At 48.1% G+C, this 19,732-nt stretch overlaps 1 protein-coding gene across 8 annotated transcripts in view; it reads left to right on the top strand.

Annotated features, from left to right (window-relative positions):
* The window catches only part of IFT140 (intraflagellar transport 140), a 70,026-nt gene that overhangs the window by 1,058 nt on the left and 49,236 nt on the right, over positions 1 to 19,732 (top strand). For 5 of the 8 annotated variants that reach the window (XM_079944046.1, XM_079944045.1, XM_079944040.1 and 2 more), the window contains exons 3-12: positions 2,734 to 2,911; positions 5,302 to 5,523; positions 11,672 to 11,793; positions 11,925 to 12,067; positions 13,612 to 13,787; positions 14,695 to 14,786; positions 15,376 to 15,482; positions 16,166 to 16,311; positions 19,293 to 19,496; positions 19,630 to 19,702. In XM_079944046.1, coding sequence (XP_079800172.1) covers positions 2,765 to 2,911; positions 5,302 to 5,523; positions 11,672 to 11,793; positions 11,925 to 12,067; positions 13,612 to 13,787; positions 14,695 to 14,786; positions 15,376 to 15,482; positions 16,166 to 16,311; positions 19,293 to 19,496; positions 19,630 to 19,702 — 1,432 coding nt within the window. In that variant the 5' untranslated portion in view covers positions 2,734 to 2,764. Of the gene's footprint in view, positions 1 to 549; positions 1,055 to 1,794; positions 1,831 to 2,733; positions 2,912 to 5,301; positions 5,524 to 11,671; positions 11,794 to 11,924; positions 12,068 to 13,611; positions 13,788 to 14,694; positions 14,787 to 15,375; positions 15,483 to 16,165; positions 16,312 to 19,292; positions 19,497 to 19,629; positions 19,703 to 19,732 lie in introns of those variants that run through there. The other 3 variants (XM_079944043.1, XM_079944044.1, XM_079944047.1) reach the window with 3 other exon arrangements.

Raw genomic sequence — 19,732 nt, 5'->3', positions numbered from 1 at the left:
TGCCAAATCGCCTTATGTTCTAGAGACCCTGAGGTTTTTTTTTTGGTTTTTTTGTTTGTTTTTGTTTTTGCGGTACGCGGACCTCTCACTGTTGTGGCCTCTCCCGTTGCGGAGGACAGGCTCTGGACGCGCAGGCCCAGCGGCCATGGCTCACGGGCCCAGCCGCTCCGCGGCATGTGGGATCTTCCCGGACCGGGGCACGAACCCGTGTCCCCTGCATCGGCAGGCGGACTCTCAACCGCTGCGCCACCAGGGAAGCCCTAACCCCCTTTTTACAACTGTTCCAGGGCTGGGGATGCTCCGATGGCCCCTCACCCTGTGGGGCAGATAATCTGGTAGGGAGTGGAGGATGGTCAGTCAAACACACATTTACAGTAAACTCTGAATGCAGCAGTGGACAAATGCAGGGTTCTATGAGGACTCTGGGCAGAAGCACTAGACAACGTAGAAATCAAGTCCAAGAGCTCAATGGTGGAAAAGAGGCTTCTTGAGTACCCAAAGCAGGGGTGTCGGGGAGAGAGCTTCTGGGAAAGCCCCAGGCAGGAAGAAAGTAATTTAAAGATCTTTCAGCATACTTTCTTATTACAAAGTTATGTTTGAAATAAAAGATAGAGGAAATCAGGTTTAACTTTTTCAAGTGCTATTATAATTCTTTCTCTATCATTACAACAAAATTAATGTTATTCATTTTTCCAAGGCATATTTTTAGAAAGTAAACTTGTTAAACATGAATAAGAATTTCCCATAGCCCAGAATGTAGACCCTTGATTGGATGCAACACATTAAAACTCACTTTAAAATGTTTCCTTGCTGCATTAGACTGACCAGTTTTTAACCTGATATGTCTCATTGTCAGTGGCTCTGTGTGAACATTTGCATGAAGTCTTTACTCAAGGAAGCCAGAGCCCTGACCAGTGTGCATATCCCCTAAGTGATGTGTGCAGGACCCAGTTCCTGCCCTCTCCCCTGACTCCAGCCCCACATCCCCCTGCTCCTCTGGCCAGTGTCCAGCTACTCTGCTAGGAGTCCTGAATGGGTTGCTCTTCAGCTTGTGGTGGGTATATATTCATAAGATAAACATTTGAAATGTGACTGTTCATTTCTACCCACCTGCCTTCTAGCTTCTGGAAGAACAGGGTTTCCCTCTCTAGACCCAATCTGAGCCTTCATGGCTTCCTCTGATACAACTATTGTATTGCTAAAAGCAAATGGCATAGTCCATTCCCTACTCTAATGGTAGAATTTTGCAGGTTCTGGATAACTTTTTTGCACAATTTTTTTCTTGTGGTTAAATATACATAATATAAGATTTACTATTTTAACTGTTTGTAAGTATACAGTTCCGCAGCGGCATTAAGTACATTCACATTGTTGTGCAGTCATCACCACCATCCATCTCCAGAATTTTTTTCATCTTCCCAAACTGAAACCTTGTATACAATAAACTCTAATACCCCATCCCTGTGTGCAGCAGGCCCTGTCAACTACCAGTCTACTTTCTGTCTCTATGAATTTGATGACTCTAAGTACATTATATAAGTGAATCATACAGTGTTTGTTCTTTTGTGTCTGGCTTATTTCACTTCTTCTAGGTTCATCTATGTTGTAACATGAGTCAGAATTTCATTCCATTTTAAGGCTAAATAATACTCCATTGTATGAATATACCACATTTTGTTTATTCATTCATTTGTTGATAGACATTTGGGTTGTGTCCACCTTTTCACTATGAATAATGCTGCTATGAATATTGTGTTTAAATATCTGTTCAAATCCCTGCTTTCAATTCTTTTAGGTATATATCCAGAACTGGAATTGCTGAATTATATGGTAATTCTATGTTTGATATTTAGAGACCCACCATACTGTTTTCCACAGCATCTGTACCATTTTACACTCCTACCAGCAACTCACAAGGGTTCCAATTGCTCCACATCCTCACCAAAACTTTTTACTTTCTGTTTTTCTGATAATAGCCATCCTAATGGGGATGAAGTTGAATAATTTTAAATGGTAGCAAACCAACTCACAAATAGGCTTTTCTCTGCTAGTTAGCTTCCCCAAACTGACTGTAGGATGTGAAAAAGTGGGCAGTAGTCAGACTGTCATTCCATTCACCTTCCTACCCCTCCCACAAAGGGACAATATGCACATCTTTTCCAGGAAAGAAAGAAAGATGTTAAGTTCATGTAACTGATCAAGTTCATCTTCTCCCCAGGTGCTCTGGCTTTGCTTGACTCCGTAGCAAATGAATCCTTTTGCTCCTGACACCTCAGAGGAAGGCAGGGACAGCCTTGGTTTTCTATCAGAAATTGGGTGCTACGTTTTTTTGTACTTTTCTCTTTTGTGAAGCAGTTTGCTTTTTTTGTTTGTTTGTTTGTTTGGAAATGTTGCTTAATAGGGAGCTATAGAAATATAAATTGTCCTTATTATGATTGGGATAAAAATGATCAAGGTTTACACATGTAGTCTAGTCCACGGGGCTTTTCTTTATTGTTTTGATGGCAGTATGTGTTATTCCTTTCCATCTTTCAGGTCTAATCCCTTGCCTCTAATTGTATATTTTTCCTGTTAGAGACCTCTTCCGCATAAAATTGCCTGTTATTGGTCTGAAGGGGTGCTGATAAGTTGCCGAATGTCTTGTAGGTCTGTGATGCTTCTTTTTCCTAATTCTATATATAGTAGTTTTGTTTTGTTCAAGACCAACAGGACTTGGTTGTCTTTTCCCTCCAGGTTTCAGCCCTGACCAGGCCTGCGTTTCGTCATGGCCCTCTACTTTGACCACCGCATAGAAGCCCCAGATGCAGTTGGGTCTCCCTCCCACATCAGTTGGCACCCCGTTCACCCATTCCTGGCAGTCGCTTCCATTAGCACAGCCTCAGGAGGCAGTGTGGATATATATCGGGAGCAAGTGAGTGCGGAAAGCAGCAATTCTGACTGCAGTAGCTTCTGGCTCTTGTCTCTCTTTTGTTCGTGTGTGTGTGTGTGTGTGTGTGTGTGTGTGTGTGTGTGTGTGTGTTTCTCACTGAGGTCCAAACTCCCAATATTATAAAAGCCCTATTATGTGAATAACTCTTTTACCCCTGCTATTTAGTTTGGGGGACATATTTAGGAATGCTCAAGGCAGAATCCACAGTCAGTTCACGGTCACCAGCAGGGTTGTCTGTCCATCCCTCTCCAGCCTCCCGTTGGCCATTCGAAACTATTTGTTTCCTGGAGGTGCCATAACAAATTACCACAAATTGGGTGACTTAAAACAACAGAAATTTATTCTCTCATAGTTCTGGAGGCCAGAAGTCTCCAACAACAGGTTAGCAGGGCCCTGTCCTCTCTGAAGGCTCTAGTGGAGGATCTGTTCCATGCTTCATATTAGCTTCCAGTGTAGCCAGCAGTCCTTGGTGCTCCTCGGCTGGGACCTGTATCACTCCAGCCTCTCCCTCCATCCTCACACAGCCACCTGCTCTGTGTGGCCATGTCTCTTTCCTCCTCACATAAGGGCACCAGTCATACTGGACTAGGGCCCACTCTAATGACCTTGTCTTAACTTGATCATCTGCAAAGACCCTATTTTCAGGTAAGGTCACATCACAAGTACCAGGGGTTAGGACCTGAACACATCTTTTTGGGGTGCCCAATTCAATTCATAACAGAAACTTTCTAGACGCTTCTCCTACTTCACCAAGAAAGATGGATTTCCTTTCCCACTCCCTCCTCTGCCCTCTGCAGTCTCAATGTGACCCCTGAAATTTCACCCAAGCAGCCACACTCATCAGCGATGGCTACATAACGTGTCCTGCTGTCCCTGCCCCCCCCCCACATTCCACACTCTTGTAGGGTCCTCCGGAGAGCACACCTGAGGGTCTTCCTCACCCGGCCCCCTTCATCCAGGCCACCCCCTTCCCCGCCGGGCCCTCCAGCCTTCCCCCCGTCCCAGACAGGCCTGCCGTTGGCCCCCCTCAGAGCACATCCAGGCCTCTTCTCCCTCTATTTCCTCCTCCTGGGGTTGCATTACCATCTATCAGTGGATGACTTACAAGCCTGTGGCTCCAGCCCACCACTCCCCCCCCAACCCCTGAGCAAGCCCTCCCCTCATGCTCCACAAAGGGCAAACCCTCCTGGTATGCTCATCTTGGTCTCATCCCAGGTATGGGTCAGTATTTGGCCCCAGTGCCAAGCACAGTGTCACCAACTATTTCAGAGTAGATGCCTCCCTTCTGGGAGTCAGACAACTCTCCAATATGTATCATAAAATTTTCTTTAGAGTAAGTATTATTAAATCCAAAATAATAGCAATTTTAGATTTTTTTTTTCTGCACCGTGCAGCTTGTGGGATCTTAGTTCCCCAACCAGGGATTGAACCCGGGCCATGGCAGTGAAAGTGCCAAGTCCTAACCACTGGACCACCAGGGAATTCCCTAGATAAAATTTTAAATTTTAGAAAATTTAAAATATACTATTACAAAACAAAGTGTACTTCCTGTGTTTCTAATTGGCACAAGGAGACCATTAGGATTTCAAAATAATGATTTATTGGATGATAATGAGGTCACAGATGTAGCAGGTGTAACTGAGTTTACTAGGAAGAGCCCAGTAGAAGTACTGAGAACAAACTGAATTAATCTCTGAAAACACATTTATACCTTAAACCTACTGCCTTAGAAAATTCTAGAAAACACAAGAATATACCAGCACGTATTCAATTGGCTGTCACAGCAATGACATCACCACACATCACAGAGCTCTGGAAAACTGCACTGTACACTCATGAGAGAACGAGAGTTAACAGGGCAGATCATATCATCCTGAACATGACTTTGGCGTCACAGACCCCAAAAACGTTCTAGGGTCACCTCACTACACTTTGAGAACCTTGGGTCAACACACTTCACCCGCTGGCCCACTTCTTTTTGTAAATAAAGTTTTATTGAGCTCCCTGGCGGTCCAGTGGTTAGGACTCAGAGCTTCCACTTCAGGGGGCCCAGGTTTGATCCCTGGTCAGGGAACTAAGATCCCACAAGCCACACGGCGTGGCCAAAAAAATAAATAAAAATAAATGGAAAAACATTTTAAGTAAATAAAATTTTATTGATAAACTGGTCCATGGGGTCAGTTGAATGTTTACCTTACGCTTTCATAGTTCAGCTGAGGCAAGATGGGTGTTTCTATGAAAATTAAATAGAATATTTCCTTAACAAACTGCTCATTATGTCCTCTAGCTGATGTCATTCCATTGACGAGGCAGAAATTCTTAGAGTAGCGGCCACTCCCTGTAAAATAAAGAATTTACCTCGTGTGTCACAGGGTGAGTGCGTGCCAGACACGCATATCGAGAGGTCGTTCCGGGTCACCTCCCTCTGCTGGCACCCGACGCGGCTGATCCTGGCTATTGGCTGGGAGACCGGAGAAGTGGTCGTGTTTAATAAGCAAGACAAGGAGCAGCATGTGGTCCCCCCTACGCAAACCGCCGACATCACCGTCCTCAACTGGAGCCCCAACGGGAACTGCCTGGTATCGGGGGATAGGGTGAGCAGACATGCTGAGACACTGACTTCAGATCTCTGCATTGCCCTGTACATGCTCTTAGGGACCAAATTATTAGAAACTTGCGGTTGCCGAGTTCAACTGATTTTGTCAGCTATCATGGCAGATTTTGTTTTATATTGGGAGGAAGGTTTGAATGTTTTATTCTATCATCTCACTCTGTGGCAAAAGTTTGTAATTTTTTAAATGAACATTTCTAGGTAAGTACATTCACAAAGATGGGGTGGTGCTTCATGTACCCCCAAACCCCACCTTCCCTGAGCACACCGCTTCATTGCCTAGGAGTCCCTGGTCCTGATCATCTGGCCCAGGGCTTCCTAAGCAGGTCAGTTTGCCCCCAGGGGACACTTTGCTGTGTCTGGGGAGATTTTTTGTTGTCACAGTGGTGGTGTTGGGGGTTCTTTCTACTGGCATCTGGTGGGTGGAGGCCAGAGATACTGCTCAACATCCTCCGATGCTCAGGGCAGACCCCACAGCAGAGAATTACCAGCTCTAGATCTGTTTGATTCAAAAATGACAGCAGAAATTGTACAATGTGTTTATTTATTTTACACATTTAAGGTAATACATTTATATGTTTCAAAGTTCAAAAAATACGAAAAGGTATATACTGTAAAGACTCTCCAGCCCCACCCCATCCACTACCTCCCCTTCCCTGCCCTCCAGCACCTACAGCTTCTTCAAGTCTCTCCAGTGCTCCTTCAGTACACACAGGAACACACAATGCATTCTCTCCCCAACTTCCAATTTTGAAAAATTTCAAACCTTTAGGGGAGTTGAAAGAATAGTACAAACAACACCCTTTTACCCTTCCCATGAATTCAGTAGCTGTTAATGTTTTGACACATCTGCTCTCTCTGTACATCTGTATTTTTTCCCCGTATATTTGAGAGTTTGTCACAGACATCATACTTCATCCGTAAATGCTTTGGCATCGATCTCCTAGGAGTGTGACCACGTGTGCTGTCACACTCAGGAGGGTGAAGCCCATGAACTGGTTTCCACTGCTGTGCCATCGGTGTGACAGCTTTTCCTGCTGTCCCAGTAATGTCTGTGCTGATTTTGTCCTTACCCAGAAGCCAGCCAAGCACCACGCTTTGTGTTTGGCCGTCATTTCTCTTTGGTCTCCTTTCATCAGAACTGGTCCATGGTCTTGTCTTTTCTTTCTTCTCTCTCATTTTTTTTTTTTTTTTGGTCTTTCATGATATCAACATTTTGAGGGGTCCAGACTAGTTACCCTGTAGAATGTCCCTCGGTTTAGATCTGTGTGGTTGTCTCCTCATGACTGCCTTCAGGTTAAACATCTTGGCTGGGAGCTTCACACAGAGGGCGTCGTCTCTTTCCTATCTTCCTCGGTCCTTTTCACATGAGGGCAGTGCCCAGTGCACCCTGTTCTGTTTCTGGCTTTTCACCTGATGCTGCATCTTCCAGGTCTTTCCATGGTGGTGCACGGCGAACCTCCTTGCTCTCTTTTAATCTGCACTTCATTACACCAACGTGTTATCATTTACTTCCCCAGCCTCTGTGGATAAACGGTCTCCAGTCCTTTGCTGGACAGTGACACAGTGGCTGGCCTCATGCTTTTGTCCTTTTGCACGTGTGAAAGTTTAGAGAAATTCCTGGAGGTGGGATCCAGGGCATGCGCTTGTGGTTTGGTGAGTGTCCCTACACCTCCCTCCATGGGGCTTGACCAGCTCCCACCAACCCACAAGCATGTCGTATCCAAGCTCAGAATTTTGCCTGGAAAGGTGCTATCTCGGTCGTGTTCTAGTTTGAGTTTCTCTTCCTCTTGAGGGTGAATATAACTTAGAAGAGCCATTTATACTTCCTTTCTGTTCATATCACTCATCCACTGTTCTATTTATCCTTTTGTCTGGATTTTTCTTCTATTTTTCTAGTCTATTCCCACCTAATGGCATTGCTCTGCCCCCAGATTCCTACTTCTTTGGTGATCTTTCCCACCTCCTTGCTCAGAAAATCCCCTAGAGGAATAAAAGAATTCAGGGTCATTGAATGCCATCATTCTCATCTTGCCTTTATTAAGAAGCAACTAACAGAGTAGATGACTGAGGCATGAAACAAAGCCCAGGTTGGTGCTGACCAAGTCTTGGAGTCAGGATTTAAGAACAGAAATACCTAGCACTTCTCTAAGAAAATCTACAACTGTGCTGGTCCTAATTTCTTACTGGACTCAGGCAGGCAGAGAAGTAATAACAAATGAACAGACACACTCAGAGCACTAACCTCTGAGACACCTGCTCGCAGGCTTGGCCCAGGGTCTTTTCCACTCTCCCACCAGAGACCCAGTTTGATTACCATGAGACCGACCAAACCTGCTGAAGCAGGAAGACACACGTAATCTGCAGCCCTCAGAGTGCCCCACAGTCTCCAGGGACAGGAGCAGAGCTGGCTTCCGACATCCAGAACCACGAGTGAGGTGTCTGCTGCCAACATCCGCCTCTCAGGGCCTCTTCCTGCACAACCGTCTCTCTCCTGTGCCATCCGTCCAGGAGGCTGCTGGAAACAAAGGAATCTACCCGCTCCAGTTTAACCCCAGAGATGACCTGCCCTTCCTCCTCTGTCCCAAGTCCAGCTCGGGCCAGGTGCCCTCTGTGCAGCCACCCTTGGGTCTGGGGCAGTGGGGAGATCCCTGGAAGAGGGCACCAAGCGAACACTTGGTCGGTGAAGAAGCGGGGAGGACAATGCATGTCCAGGGCTCATCTCCCTCTCACTCTCCTGCTGGACAAGAGCTGAGGGCGAGGAGTAAGTGCACCTACACACAGGAAAGGGCAAGTCGCTTCCTGATCTCTGAGATAAACCATTAGTGAGCCAGCTGTGAAGTGACAACGTGTCCCGACAGTCGTATCTGAGCCCTAACTTCACACTAGTCCCTTAGTACGTTCACCTCCTGCTCTGCATGGGACTGGTTTCCCACCTGAGGGTGAGATGCTCTCACTTTTCTTTCAAGTCTTACGGGATAAAGTTATTTGAATGAAGTGACCTGGAAGGAATGGCAGCGAGTAAAGAGACCACTCTGAACACAAAGGATCCCCCCTCAGGAGTAGTAAGAGATGCAAAAACCACTTAGAATTTAGGGGCAATGAGCAGGAGGCCCCGAAGAGGCATCTGCTTTGCCATCTTCTACTTGGCGTCTGCGTGTCTATCTGGTTACAGGAGACCTGAGGTGACTTCCTGTGGCTTCCCCTTCTTGTGTGTGTGTGTGTGTGTGTGTGTGTGTGTGTGTGTGTGTGTCTGTCTGTCTGTCCTTGTATCAGAACAGGGGTCTGCAGTCATCTGAGCAGAAACCACTACTCCAGGGACTCCGGACATTTCCATCCTTCAACTTCTTCCCCAGCTCAACAGTCGGGGGATCTGGACAGGCCGAGTGCTCATGTTTGTGTTCAGGTGCCTAATGAGCTGTCAGCTGGAAGCTCGTGTATACTAATAAAACAGAGTCATTTACTGTGTTAAAAATTAAGTGCTGGACAGGAGTTCCCTGGCAGTCCAGTGGTTAGGACTCGGCACTTTTACTGCAGGGTCCTGTGTTCAATCCCTGTTTGGAGAGCTAAGGTCCCGGAAGCTGCGCAGCCGGGCCAAAAAGAAAAGAAAAATTACGTGCTGGACGATTGTACTTGCAGGGCAGAGCAGAAGGCCATCTCCACAGGGGCCGTGTGTGCCTAAAACACACAGCAGGGCCCAACTGCTGGCTCCTCTAGGGAGGAGGCTAGGTGACGGGGAAGGAAGCCTTCCCATTTCTGCCCTTATGTGTGTTTCGCTGTGCAAGTATTATTTTTTTAATTTTATTTTAAGAGTAATTTGTAAACACACAAAAAATAATGTTTTGTTTTTTTTTTATAAATTTATTTTATGTATTTATTTCTGGCTGTGCTGGGTCTTTGTTGCTGCGCGCAGGCTTTCTCTAATTGCGGCGAGCATGAGCTACTCTTCGTTGCAGTGCGCGGGCTTCTCACTGTGGTGGCTTCTCTCGTTGTGGAGCACGGGCTTTAGGCACATGGGCTTCAGTAGTTGTGGCACGCAGGCTCAGTAGTTGTGGCGCACGCGCTTAGTTGCTCCGCAGCATGTGGGATCTTCCCAGACCAGGGATCGAACCCGTGTCCCCTGCATTGGCAGGCGGATTCTCAATCACTGCGCCACCAGGGAAGTCCCAATGTTTGTTTTGTTTTGTTTTGTTTTGTTTTGTTTTGTTTTGTGGTACGCAGGCCTCTCACTGTTGTGGCCTCTCCCGTTGCAGAGCACAGGCTCCGGACGCGCAGGCTCAGCGGCCATGGCTCACGGGCCCAGCCGCTCCGTGGCATGTGGGATCTTCCCGGACCGGAGCACAAACCTGTGTCCCCTGCATCTGCAGGCAGACTCTCAACCACTGCGCCACCAGGGAAGCCCCCCAATGTTTTTATTCTTATCTTTATAAAGCTGGCAAAGTCAAGAAGAATCTGTATAATAATATAGGATTTGAATTCTATATATACTCATGTTACATACTATTTCTGATCTTATATACTTTTCTTAGAGGTCCACTGTACAAGTTGCTTTTTAAGGCCCACTTTTTTTTTTTTTTTTGGCCGTGCCACACAGCATGCAGGATCTTAGTTCCCTGACCAGGGATCGAACCCGCGTCCCCTGCAGTGGAAACGTGGAGTCTTAACCACTGGGCTTCCAGGGACGTCCCAAGGCCCACATTATTTGAAAATCATATTCTTATATACAGTAAAGCAATGTTACACCCACTGACCGTGAGCAGGAAACAGACCTTGAGGACTGCTCGGGCAGCGCAGCAAAGCGGCCTCAGGGTTCGAGGGAAACACTGCCATTTGGCAAAGCTTAGCTTGTCCCAGCCAGAAGCCCTCCTGGAAAATTGCTCCTGGACCAAGTCGTCTTCCCCGCAACTTGAACTTTTCTAGCAGTTGTCTGAGCCATTAACTTGAGATTTTGATGACTTTGATGTTGAACATATAGTACACCTGGCACCCAGATCTTGGTTTCTTCCAGTAAAATGAACCAGGGCTACTTGGAGAAATGGCTGATCCTCGGGCTGGGGCAGGATGGCAAGCCCGGAGGATCTGTAGGCCAGGACGTGAGGAGGTGCTCACAAACCCACAGCGACGGGTGCATCGAAGGGACAACAGAGCCTGAGGAAAGAGCTCCCGATGGCGGAGCTGGAACAATTTGAGTATCTAAACAAACAAGGGAATATTGGGTCATAACCCAGAGTAGAAAATAAATATTCATGGGTCCATCCGTGCGTCCATATTGATGTAAATCTATGATTTAATAAATCAGTAAATGGTGGACAAGAGGCATATCTCTCCAGATGATCTAGGAGGTGAGACATAACTCCCCTTCCTACGTGTGGGCTGCACACAGTGACTTCCTTCCAGGCAGGACAGGATGGAAGGAAGAAGAAACTCCCCAGTGAGGGAGGTCACAGACATGACCTCAGCAGACAGGTCACGCCAAGGACAGGGACCCCTGATCCGACATGTCGACAGCAGCACTTGACCTCTGGTCTTCCTCTCAAACCCACCACCCCGACAACAATGAGAAAAACATCAGGCAAATCCTGCCGGAGGGACATTCTACAAAACCCCTGATCGGTCTTCCTCAACACTGTCCAGGCGTCCAGAACAGGGGTGTCTGAGCCACCGTCCCAGCCCAGGGGGCCCAAGGAGACATGGTGACCAGATGTCTGTGGGGCCTGGACAGGGTCCCAGGGCAGGAAGAACTGAGGAGAGGTGAATGAAGTACCAACTTTAGTTAGTATCATGCGCCACAGTAATGTAGGGTCAGTAATAGGAGAAGCTAGTTGTGAGGTATGGAGCGTCTCTGAACTATCTGCCACTTTTCCTTAAATCTGAATCTATCCCAAAATTAAAGATTTGTTTTAAAAACTGAACATGTGACACTTGTTATCTCCAGGGAGTGAAGATGGGATGGGGCACAGAGAGGAGTTTCTGGTTCCTTCACTGAACACTAAAATTGTTTTGAGTTTTTCATGGTGCACATATAGTAGTAGTATAATTTTATAAAAAGGAGTAAGCCCATGCTCTGTTGCACAGTATCACCCTCACCCTCCACCAGTCACTTGCTAAGAATGTGACCTTGGGTTTTCCAGCTTGGTATCCTGCTCTTATGGAAGTTGGACCAAAGGGGTCGAGTACAAGGGGCACCGCTGCTGAAACACGAGTATGGAAAACACCTCACTCACTGCATCTTCCGGCTCCCCCCTCCCGGCGAGTAAGTAGAGCTTGGGTGGTGGCTGGCGGGGCCGGGGATGTGGCTCCTCCTGACACTGGAGGGGTCTCCTCTGTGGTTATACCACCTTCGTCCAGGGAGCAACAAGGAATCTCTGTCACATTTGCTCTTAGGGACCTCGTTCAGTTGGCGAAGGCAGCTGTGAGTGGTGATGAGAAAGCCCTGGACAAGTTTAACTGGAGGAAGTGTGGCTTTGGAAGTTTCCTGAAAATGGGACCTCAAGAGGGACTCTCATTCTTTGTCAGCTTGACCGATGGTAAGACACTCAGGTTGGGGTCTGGGGACACTGCAGTGTTTCGGAGTGTCTGGGAGATTATAAGCGAATGGATGGCGTTTCTGCATAAAATTGCAGGCTGTGCGCCATTCCCAGATGGATGCCTTAGCTGGCTTGTGCAGGTGTTTATCCAGGATCCAAAGGGTGGCTTCACCTTGATCTGATAGAAACAAATTGAGCTTTATTTGCATTTGAAGGTTTTTCAGGAGGAAGCTGTCCAGGATGTGCAGCCCAAGATGAATCGATGCCAGGGGCACCCGGCGTGGTCTCCAAGCCAGCAGCGGGGCTCAGCTCTGGGGTGGGTGTGACCGGGGCACGCTGGACCAGCAGCCCTGGCAGGGCTGGGCCGTCCGTGCTGATTTAACACGGCTCCCCCGCGGTGTGCTAGGAGGCAGGCGGCGGCCAATAGATGCAGTGTGAGGTTCAGAGAGATAGAGGGTCTCGTACACTCACGAGACATTCATGAGTGCCTTCTCCCATGGGAAAGGGGCCCTTCCTGGGGTGATGGGGTTCGAGGACGTGTGTGGCCAGGCAGCTTAACTGTGACAGGTGACAGCTGGGAGGGGCTGGGGCATTTGTCAGTTTAAAAGTAGAGAGACTTGGCATTTAAGGAGGGGAGTTGGAGGGACCCAATGTGGGCACTGTGGGGGCGGCGGGGGCGCTGAGGGAGGAAGGAGACGTGGCGACTGGAGGCCTGGCTCTGCAGGGGGTGTCAGTGCTGCCCCCGCCCAGCAGCCGTGCAACTGGGGCAAATGGTCCGGTGTCTTTGTGCCTTAGCTTCTGAACATGTACAGTGGGGATCGGGATAGTACCTGCCTCCAGAGCCTCTGTACACGGAGCCCGCACACATCTGTGCTCAGTAAATACTAGTTACTGTTATGATTAGCCTCCAGACAACCTTGAACCTTTAAGCTTAATAAGAACTCAAGTTGTCCACTGGGAGTGAGATGGGAGGCGGCATGGAGGGTGAGGAGGCTCCCGAGAGCAGCAGAATGAGCCCAATCCTGAGAACTCACAGGAGGTGCTGCCACCATGCTCAGAAGCCTGAAAGCAGAACCAGGAGACAGCTCGGGGGCAAGAGGAGGGTATCCAAGCTGGGAGGGGCCCTGGGGCCGACGCGAGGGCCTGGGGAAGGCAAGAGGGTGCAGGCCAGACGCCAGCCAGCGATACCCGGTACCCAGGATGGAGGGTGCAGGCCGAGGCTCCGGGGAGGGTCATAGTTAAGGCCCCGGCAGACGGGTGATGGACGTGTACCTAGGGGACTGAGATGACCAGAGCATGGAGGCTGTGCATCAGGAGGGTGGTCAGTGTGAGCGCTGGACAGTGGTGGAGGGAGGATGGCAGACACAGGGGTCCTGGCTGGACTGACCCAGAGATGGCAGACGCAGGGGTCATGTACCAGTGTTTTTAAAATAGCTTATTTGTAAATGGTTATGATGAAGATGTTTACGTTGAAAGTGTCCCTAAGTAGGTAGAATGGCTTCCAGGGAGTGTCCAGCCTCCATGGACACATCGCTTTCCCGCAGGGACCGTGCACTACGTGGACGAGAAGGGCAGGACGGCCCGGGTGGCGTCCACGGACAGCTCCATTCAGACGCTGTTCTACCTGGAGGAGAGAGAGTTGCTGGTGGCAGTCACCGAGAGCCTGCTGCTGTGTCTGTTCACGGTGATGCCCGAGGGCACAGCCGAGGAGGTGATGAAGGTGAGGAGGTGATGGGGGGGTGCCCCAGGGGGTCTCCAGCCTCTCTTGCCCACCTCATACACCCCTTCGTTTTGGTTGAGGAGTCTGTGTTTCAGGGCCACCACCAGAGCTTTAGCACCTAATTTATTGTGCACCATTGCGGTCACAGGTGGGGGAGACACCAGGGGACGGGGCCTCCCAGAGCCACGGGAGGTACGGGGCTGTGGCGGGGACGCCTGGCTATGTGCAGACCTTGAGGGTTGTCACCAGTGTTCCCTCTGTGACACTACCGCTGGCCCACACATATGCATTGCTTTATCCGAGGGGTGTGTGATAATCACAACTCTGGACACCCTGCCATCCGCGTGGGTGCCTCGCCCCGGGCCGGGGCACTCACTCGCGGGAGGACGCCAGGAAGCCTGGGGCGTTGGTTGTTGGTCAGGCAGTGCGTGCAGCTCCCTGAGGACTGCATGCCACTCTCCTGCCACTTTGTTGGTTTACACCCAAGGATTCTATGGTTCTCAGAGTACTCCGAACCTTCCCTAAGATGCTCTGGTCGATGCAGAAAAGTCGGTGTTCAGGGGTCCTTTGTGCACCTCTGTCTACACAGCAGTTGAAATGTGGTCACTGAGTCCTGTGAACCTGGGTTCAAATCCCCCCTCAGCCCCTTGCTGGCAGGTTTTCTCTGAACACAGGCTGTGACAAGCTGCCTCACCCAACGCGGGGCACCCCTGTCATTAACTACATAGTGTGCAGTGGTCGCTGCTTTGGCCTGAAAGGCTGGGGCTGCCCTTCCAAGTGTCCACAGCCACCCTCACTTCCTCCGCTTGGTGAGTCTGCGGGGAGTCACTGCCAGAGAGTCCAGCTGCTGAACAGGGACCTGGTCTCGACAAGGGCGACGTGCTCCTTTCGGGTTGTTGTTGTGCAGGTAAAGCTGAGTGGAAATATGGGTCGCCAGGCAAATGTCGCCCTGATCAACAGCAGCCTTCTTGTGACCGCCACTGGGGAGGCGGTCCTCAGGTGAGATCCCGACTCTGCAGAGAGCGCTGGGGTTGAAAATTCTGTCCCATACAGTCTCTTGAGTACACTTTGTGTTGGAGTGTAACATACATATAGAAAAATGCACAAATTATGATGAAGTGTTACTAATTGGGCACATCCACGTAACCAGCCCTGAGATGGAAGAGCAGAACATATCAGAGACCCTAGGCATTCCGCCCACCCCCGCAGGGGTCACACTGTCCTGACGTCTGCCTGCCTTTTTGATCCCCGGGTAGATGGAATCCCATGTTGTGTTCTCTTGGGTCCGGCTGCTTTAGCTCATGTGACATTCAGGGGTTCTCCCTGGTTGGGTGCTTGGAGTTCCCTTGTTCTCATCGTGACTCGGTGTCACACAGGAACCCTCTTTTATTAACAACTGCTCCCTTTGTTATGAACAAGACGTAACATAGATAACGTAACAACGACATGCTTTTCTCCTCAGAGTCCAAAGGGCCATGTCTTTTTCCTGATCTTTAAAGTTTACTCTGCGAGTTGAACAAGACCCTCACAGCTGAGGGAAGCCCACTAACACAGTCCCCCCCGTGGGACTTTCCTCCTTGCCTTGTAGATTCTGGGATTTAGAACGAGGAGAGAATTACGTACTGAGTCCAGAGGAGAAGTTTGGTTTTGAAAAAGGAGAGAATATGAACTGTGTTTCTTACTGTAGAGTCAAAGGTGAGACTTCCCAGCGTCAGAGGGAGAGCCCACCTCAGGCTTTGCTCTGGGGTGTGCTGTCATGACATGGAACTCAGGGCTGTTCTAAGAACCATACCTCAGTTACAACTATGTCAGTCACTCGAGTACAGTCAGCCAAGAGCAAAAAAGAGGCAGGAAAGCTGTGTTGTCCCACGTAGTGGTCAAGGAATTTGGTCAGGAATGTGACCAGCCTGGCTGCGTGAATTGGTGTCTGTTCCTCCTGAAACCTCAAGAAAAAGTCAGTGTGAGAAACATTAAATATATATGTGTACATGGATGTGCGTATGTGCACACACACGCACACACAAATATGACAGAAAGAATAGGAAATGCACCAGAGCAGCACTTCCGTGCCCGCTGAGTGCTAAGTGCTGTGTGGCATTGGGAAAGCAGCCCTGAACACAGGCAAGCAGGCTCCTCTCTCATGGGAGAAACCAGAGAGCAAGCAGCACCACTGCCCCAATCCCCCATCCACACATGTACACACTGTGTCACTGCGAGTAGCGAACTCCTGCTAAGGAAGACACGGCCAGGTACGAGGCTGGGCAGTTCCTGGACGGAGAGCCGACAGGCTGGTATTTTAGAGAGGGTGGTCAGAGAAGTGAGCTTGCTGCTGTTTTTATCCCTTTTCAACTCAATGTGAACTTTCTTTTTACCTACAGGTCTTCTGGCAGCAGGTACCGATAAAGGGCGCGTAGCCATGTGGAGAAAAGTGCCAGGCCCCCAGAGCAGCCAAGGGGTGGAGGGCAAAGACAGGTGGACCCTTCAGATCCCCACTGAGCTTGAAGGAAACATCACACAGATAAAGGTATGCCTCGACGGGGCGCTGGGTGCACTCATTTTCTGCAGAAGTGGAGGCAGTAATTGCTCTGAACCTATTTTTGTCAGTTATTCAAATTAAGATAAAAAATAACAACAGTAAAATATTTTTAAAGGCCTTTTGGGTTTCAGAACTACAGATAAGGGATTGTGGATCTGTAGTAATCTATATTTATCTTTTTAAATCTATCTACATGTCCATTTATCTTTATCATCTATTTGTCTTATTTAGTTATTTATTTGGCTGTGCCGCACGACTTGCAGAATCTTAGCTCCCCGACCAGGGATTGAATCTGCACCCCAGCAGTGGAAATACCAAGTCCTAACCACTGGACCGCCAGGGAATTCCCGCCCCAGCTTCCTCTTAATGCTCCAAAACTCCACTGTTTTCTGGTCATCCTGAGGCTTGAACTTGCCCCTATTCTGTTTCAAACAAAGTCATTCTGTTGGGGAGCTTGCTGTTCTTGTGGACTGCCTTTCCCCTCAGGAAAAGATTTCTGAGTCACTGCTCCACAGCCTGGTAGTGGGGAGAGTAGCTGGCTTTCTGGGGTGACACCCTGCTTTGGGAGCTGGGAGCTGGACACAGGAGCCTCTGGTCCCGGATGGCCTCTCCCAGAGAGGAGCAAGCTGGGGCAAGGGCCTGGGGGCCCCATGTGGTCTGGCTCCCGCTCCAGATGCAGAGCCTCCCTCCGACCCACCTGGACCTGGCCTCTGTGCCGGAGCTAGGGGAGTGAGAGATGCTGGCAGCCGCCCCTCCCAGGAAAATGCCGGAGGAGAGGGAGCCCTGGTTTCTTGGCCAAACCTGCCTGCCGAGCTCACCTGCCACAGACTCTGCTCTTCTTACCAGACTTAGTAGACTTTCTTCAATAAGTCTTTCTTCATTTACTCTGTGCCCAATTCCCAGAGAAGTACATGGTTGTGTTTTCATAATTTTCACCAGTTATGCCTACTATGTCCTCGGGGCTCCTCACCTGCCTTTCTGGAACTTGCCTCTCAGATCTGCTCTGTGTGATTTTTTTTTTTTTTTTTTTTTTTTAAGTTTTGGCTGCACCAAATGGCACTCAGGATCTTAGTTCCCCGATCAGGGATCGAACCCACGCCCCTTACAGTGGAAGTGTGACATCTTAACCACTGGACCGCCAGGGAAGTCCCTGAATTTTTTAAGATAAAGTTTACTTAATCTATACTAATCAGGAAATGAAAACTTACATGGTAAACAGTTTAGGGATACCTTAGAGCAATTTTGGGAATTACTTTTAGATCCTCATCTCAGGTCATAAATAAACATAGTTTCTGGATGAATTAACGAGTTAAATATTTTTAAAAGTTAGGTCAGGGACTTCCCTGGCGGTCCAGTGGTTAAGACTTCGCCTTCCAGTGGAGGGGGTGTGGGTTCGATCCCTGGTCGGGGAGCTGAGATCCCACATGCCTTGCAGCCAAAAAACCAAAACATAAAACAGAAGCAATATTGTAACAAATTCAATAAAGACTTTAAAAATGGTCCACCTGTTGAAAATAAAATTTAAAAAATTAAAAGTTGGGTCAGAATAACTGGCTAAAAACACAGAATATAATCAGATCTGTAGAGAAAGTGTAACTTTCTTAGATTTTAAGTAATAAAAGAAGTTGCAAAAGCAGAGGGACAAGGTTGAGTCCATAAGAACATGTCACACCGGGCAATGTGAACAGGAAGGCTGGGATGAAAGGAAAACTGAGCTGGGTAAAAATTCACTTTAAAAGGTTAATCTCTAAAACACCAAATTTTCCCAATTTTCAATGCATAATTTTTTTCTTCATTTGAACACCAATCCCAGTTGATGTGTACATTGAAAGTATTTTTGTTTTTTTGTGGGAGAAGAAAGGTGCTGTTTTAAACTGATGGCTCATCTTACCTTTAGTGATATCTTAGAATAATGGACGTGAAAAATACTCACATTTATAAGAAAAATATTAAGAATGCCAATGGAGGGAATTCCCTGGCGGTCCAGTGGTTAGGACTCAGTGCTTTCACTGTGGGAGCCCGGGTTCGATCCCTGGTTGGGGAACTAAGCCTGCATGCTGCACTGTGCGGCCAAAAAGAAAAGAATGTAAATGGATAAGTGATGAAGGAGAGTGCAGATAATTTACCTAAGGGTGGTTAGTAGAATCCATGGAAAACATGTAACCTCAGTGGTAATGAAAGAAATGCCCATTTTAAATAATAGTGAGAGCCACACTAACTTTCTTGAAAGACGTAAAAGAAAAATTGACTCAGTAGACCATGTTCCTCAAAGAGAAGCCTCAATCTTGTAATTACCTGTCCCATCCATCGCTCTTTCCAAATAAATCTACAAATTACATGTTTATCCAGTGAAAATAAGGAGGTTTTTTTTTTTTCCTGAGGGAATTCAACACAATAATTCTAAACTCATTTGGTAGAGCAAATGGCCGAGAAAAAATTTTAAAAAGAATCAGACCATTTCTGTATCCTATACCAGAATATATCTGAAAGGTATAGCAATTAACTTGGCATGCTTACTAGGAATGGATAAATATATCAGTGGAGTAAAGTTGGAAATCCAGAAATGGATTTGTATGGATTTGGAAGTTTAATATGAAATTATGAAAGTGGTACTTGACATCACTAGAGGAAGTCTCGATAGTTCACTAGAGTGTGTAAATTTGCTTTCCATTTATAAAACATAGACGCCCCTAAGTTCATGTCAGTAAAGTAAACTCTAGAAGATGCTCAACCAGTCAGGATAGACATGAGCGAGAACAACCACACAAGTTTACCCGCTGGATCTAAACTCTGAGTGTTGTTATTTTAAAGTTTTTCTACAAATTATACATTTTATATTTATAAATTTTTAAAATCATGTTTTTAAACAAGAAGAAGAAATAGTGCTTGGAAATTGTTTATGAATCCTCGTACTTATAACATTGCCCTGACTGCACCTCTCCTTTCTGTCTCTCAACGTGGGAATGAAGTGGGGCTCCAGGAAGAGCCTCCTGGCAGTGAACAGCATCAGCTCCGTGCTCATCCTCCGCGAGCAGGCCATGTCGTCCCACTTCCACCAGCAGGTGGCCGCGGTGCAGGTCTCCCCGAGCCTACTCAGCGTGTCCTTCCTGTCCACGGGGGTGACGCACAGCCTGCGCACAGACATGTACATCAGCGGAGTGTTCGCCACCAAGGTCACTGCCAGGGTGACCATGGGCTTGGGCGGGATCATCGATACAGACGGAAGACCTGGTCGGTTGTTAGGGTCATTCGGGACAACGAGGCCCAGACAGCCGGTTGCTTTTTAATTTCTGTGGTTCTTTGTAGGATGCTGTTGCCGTCTGGAATGGAAAACAGGTGGTGATCTTTGAGCCTTCTGGAGCCACATTACGAACTGCAGGTAGGAGTCTTTTCAGCCCCACGAAGGGGA

Source organism: Stenella coeruleoalba (assembly GCF_951394435.1).
Source record: "Stenella coeruleoalba genome assembly, chromosome: 15".
Lineage (NCBI taxonomy): Eukaryota > Metazoa > Chordata > Mammalia > Artiodactyla > Delphinidae > Stenella > Stenella coeruleoalba.
The sequence above is the reverse complement of the archived record's forward strand: the minus strand, read 5'-3'. Positions and strand labels throughout refer to the sequence as shown.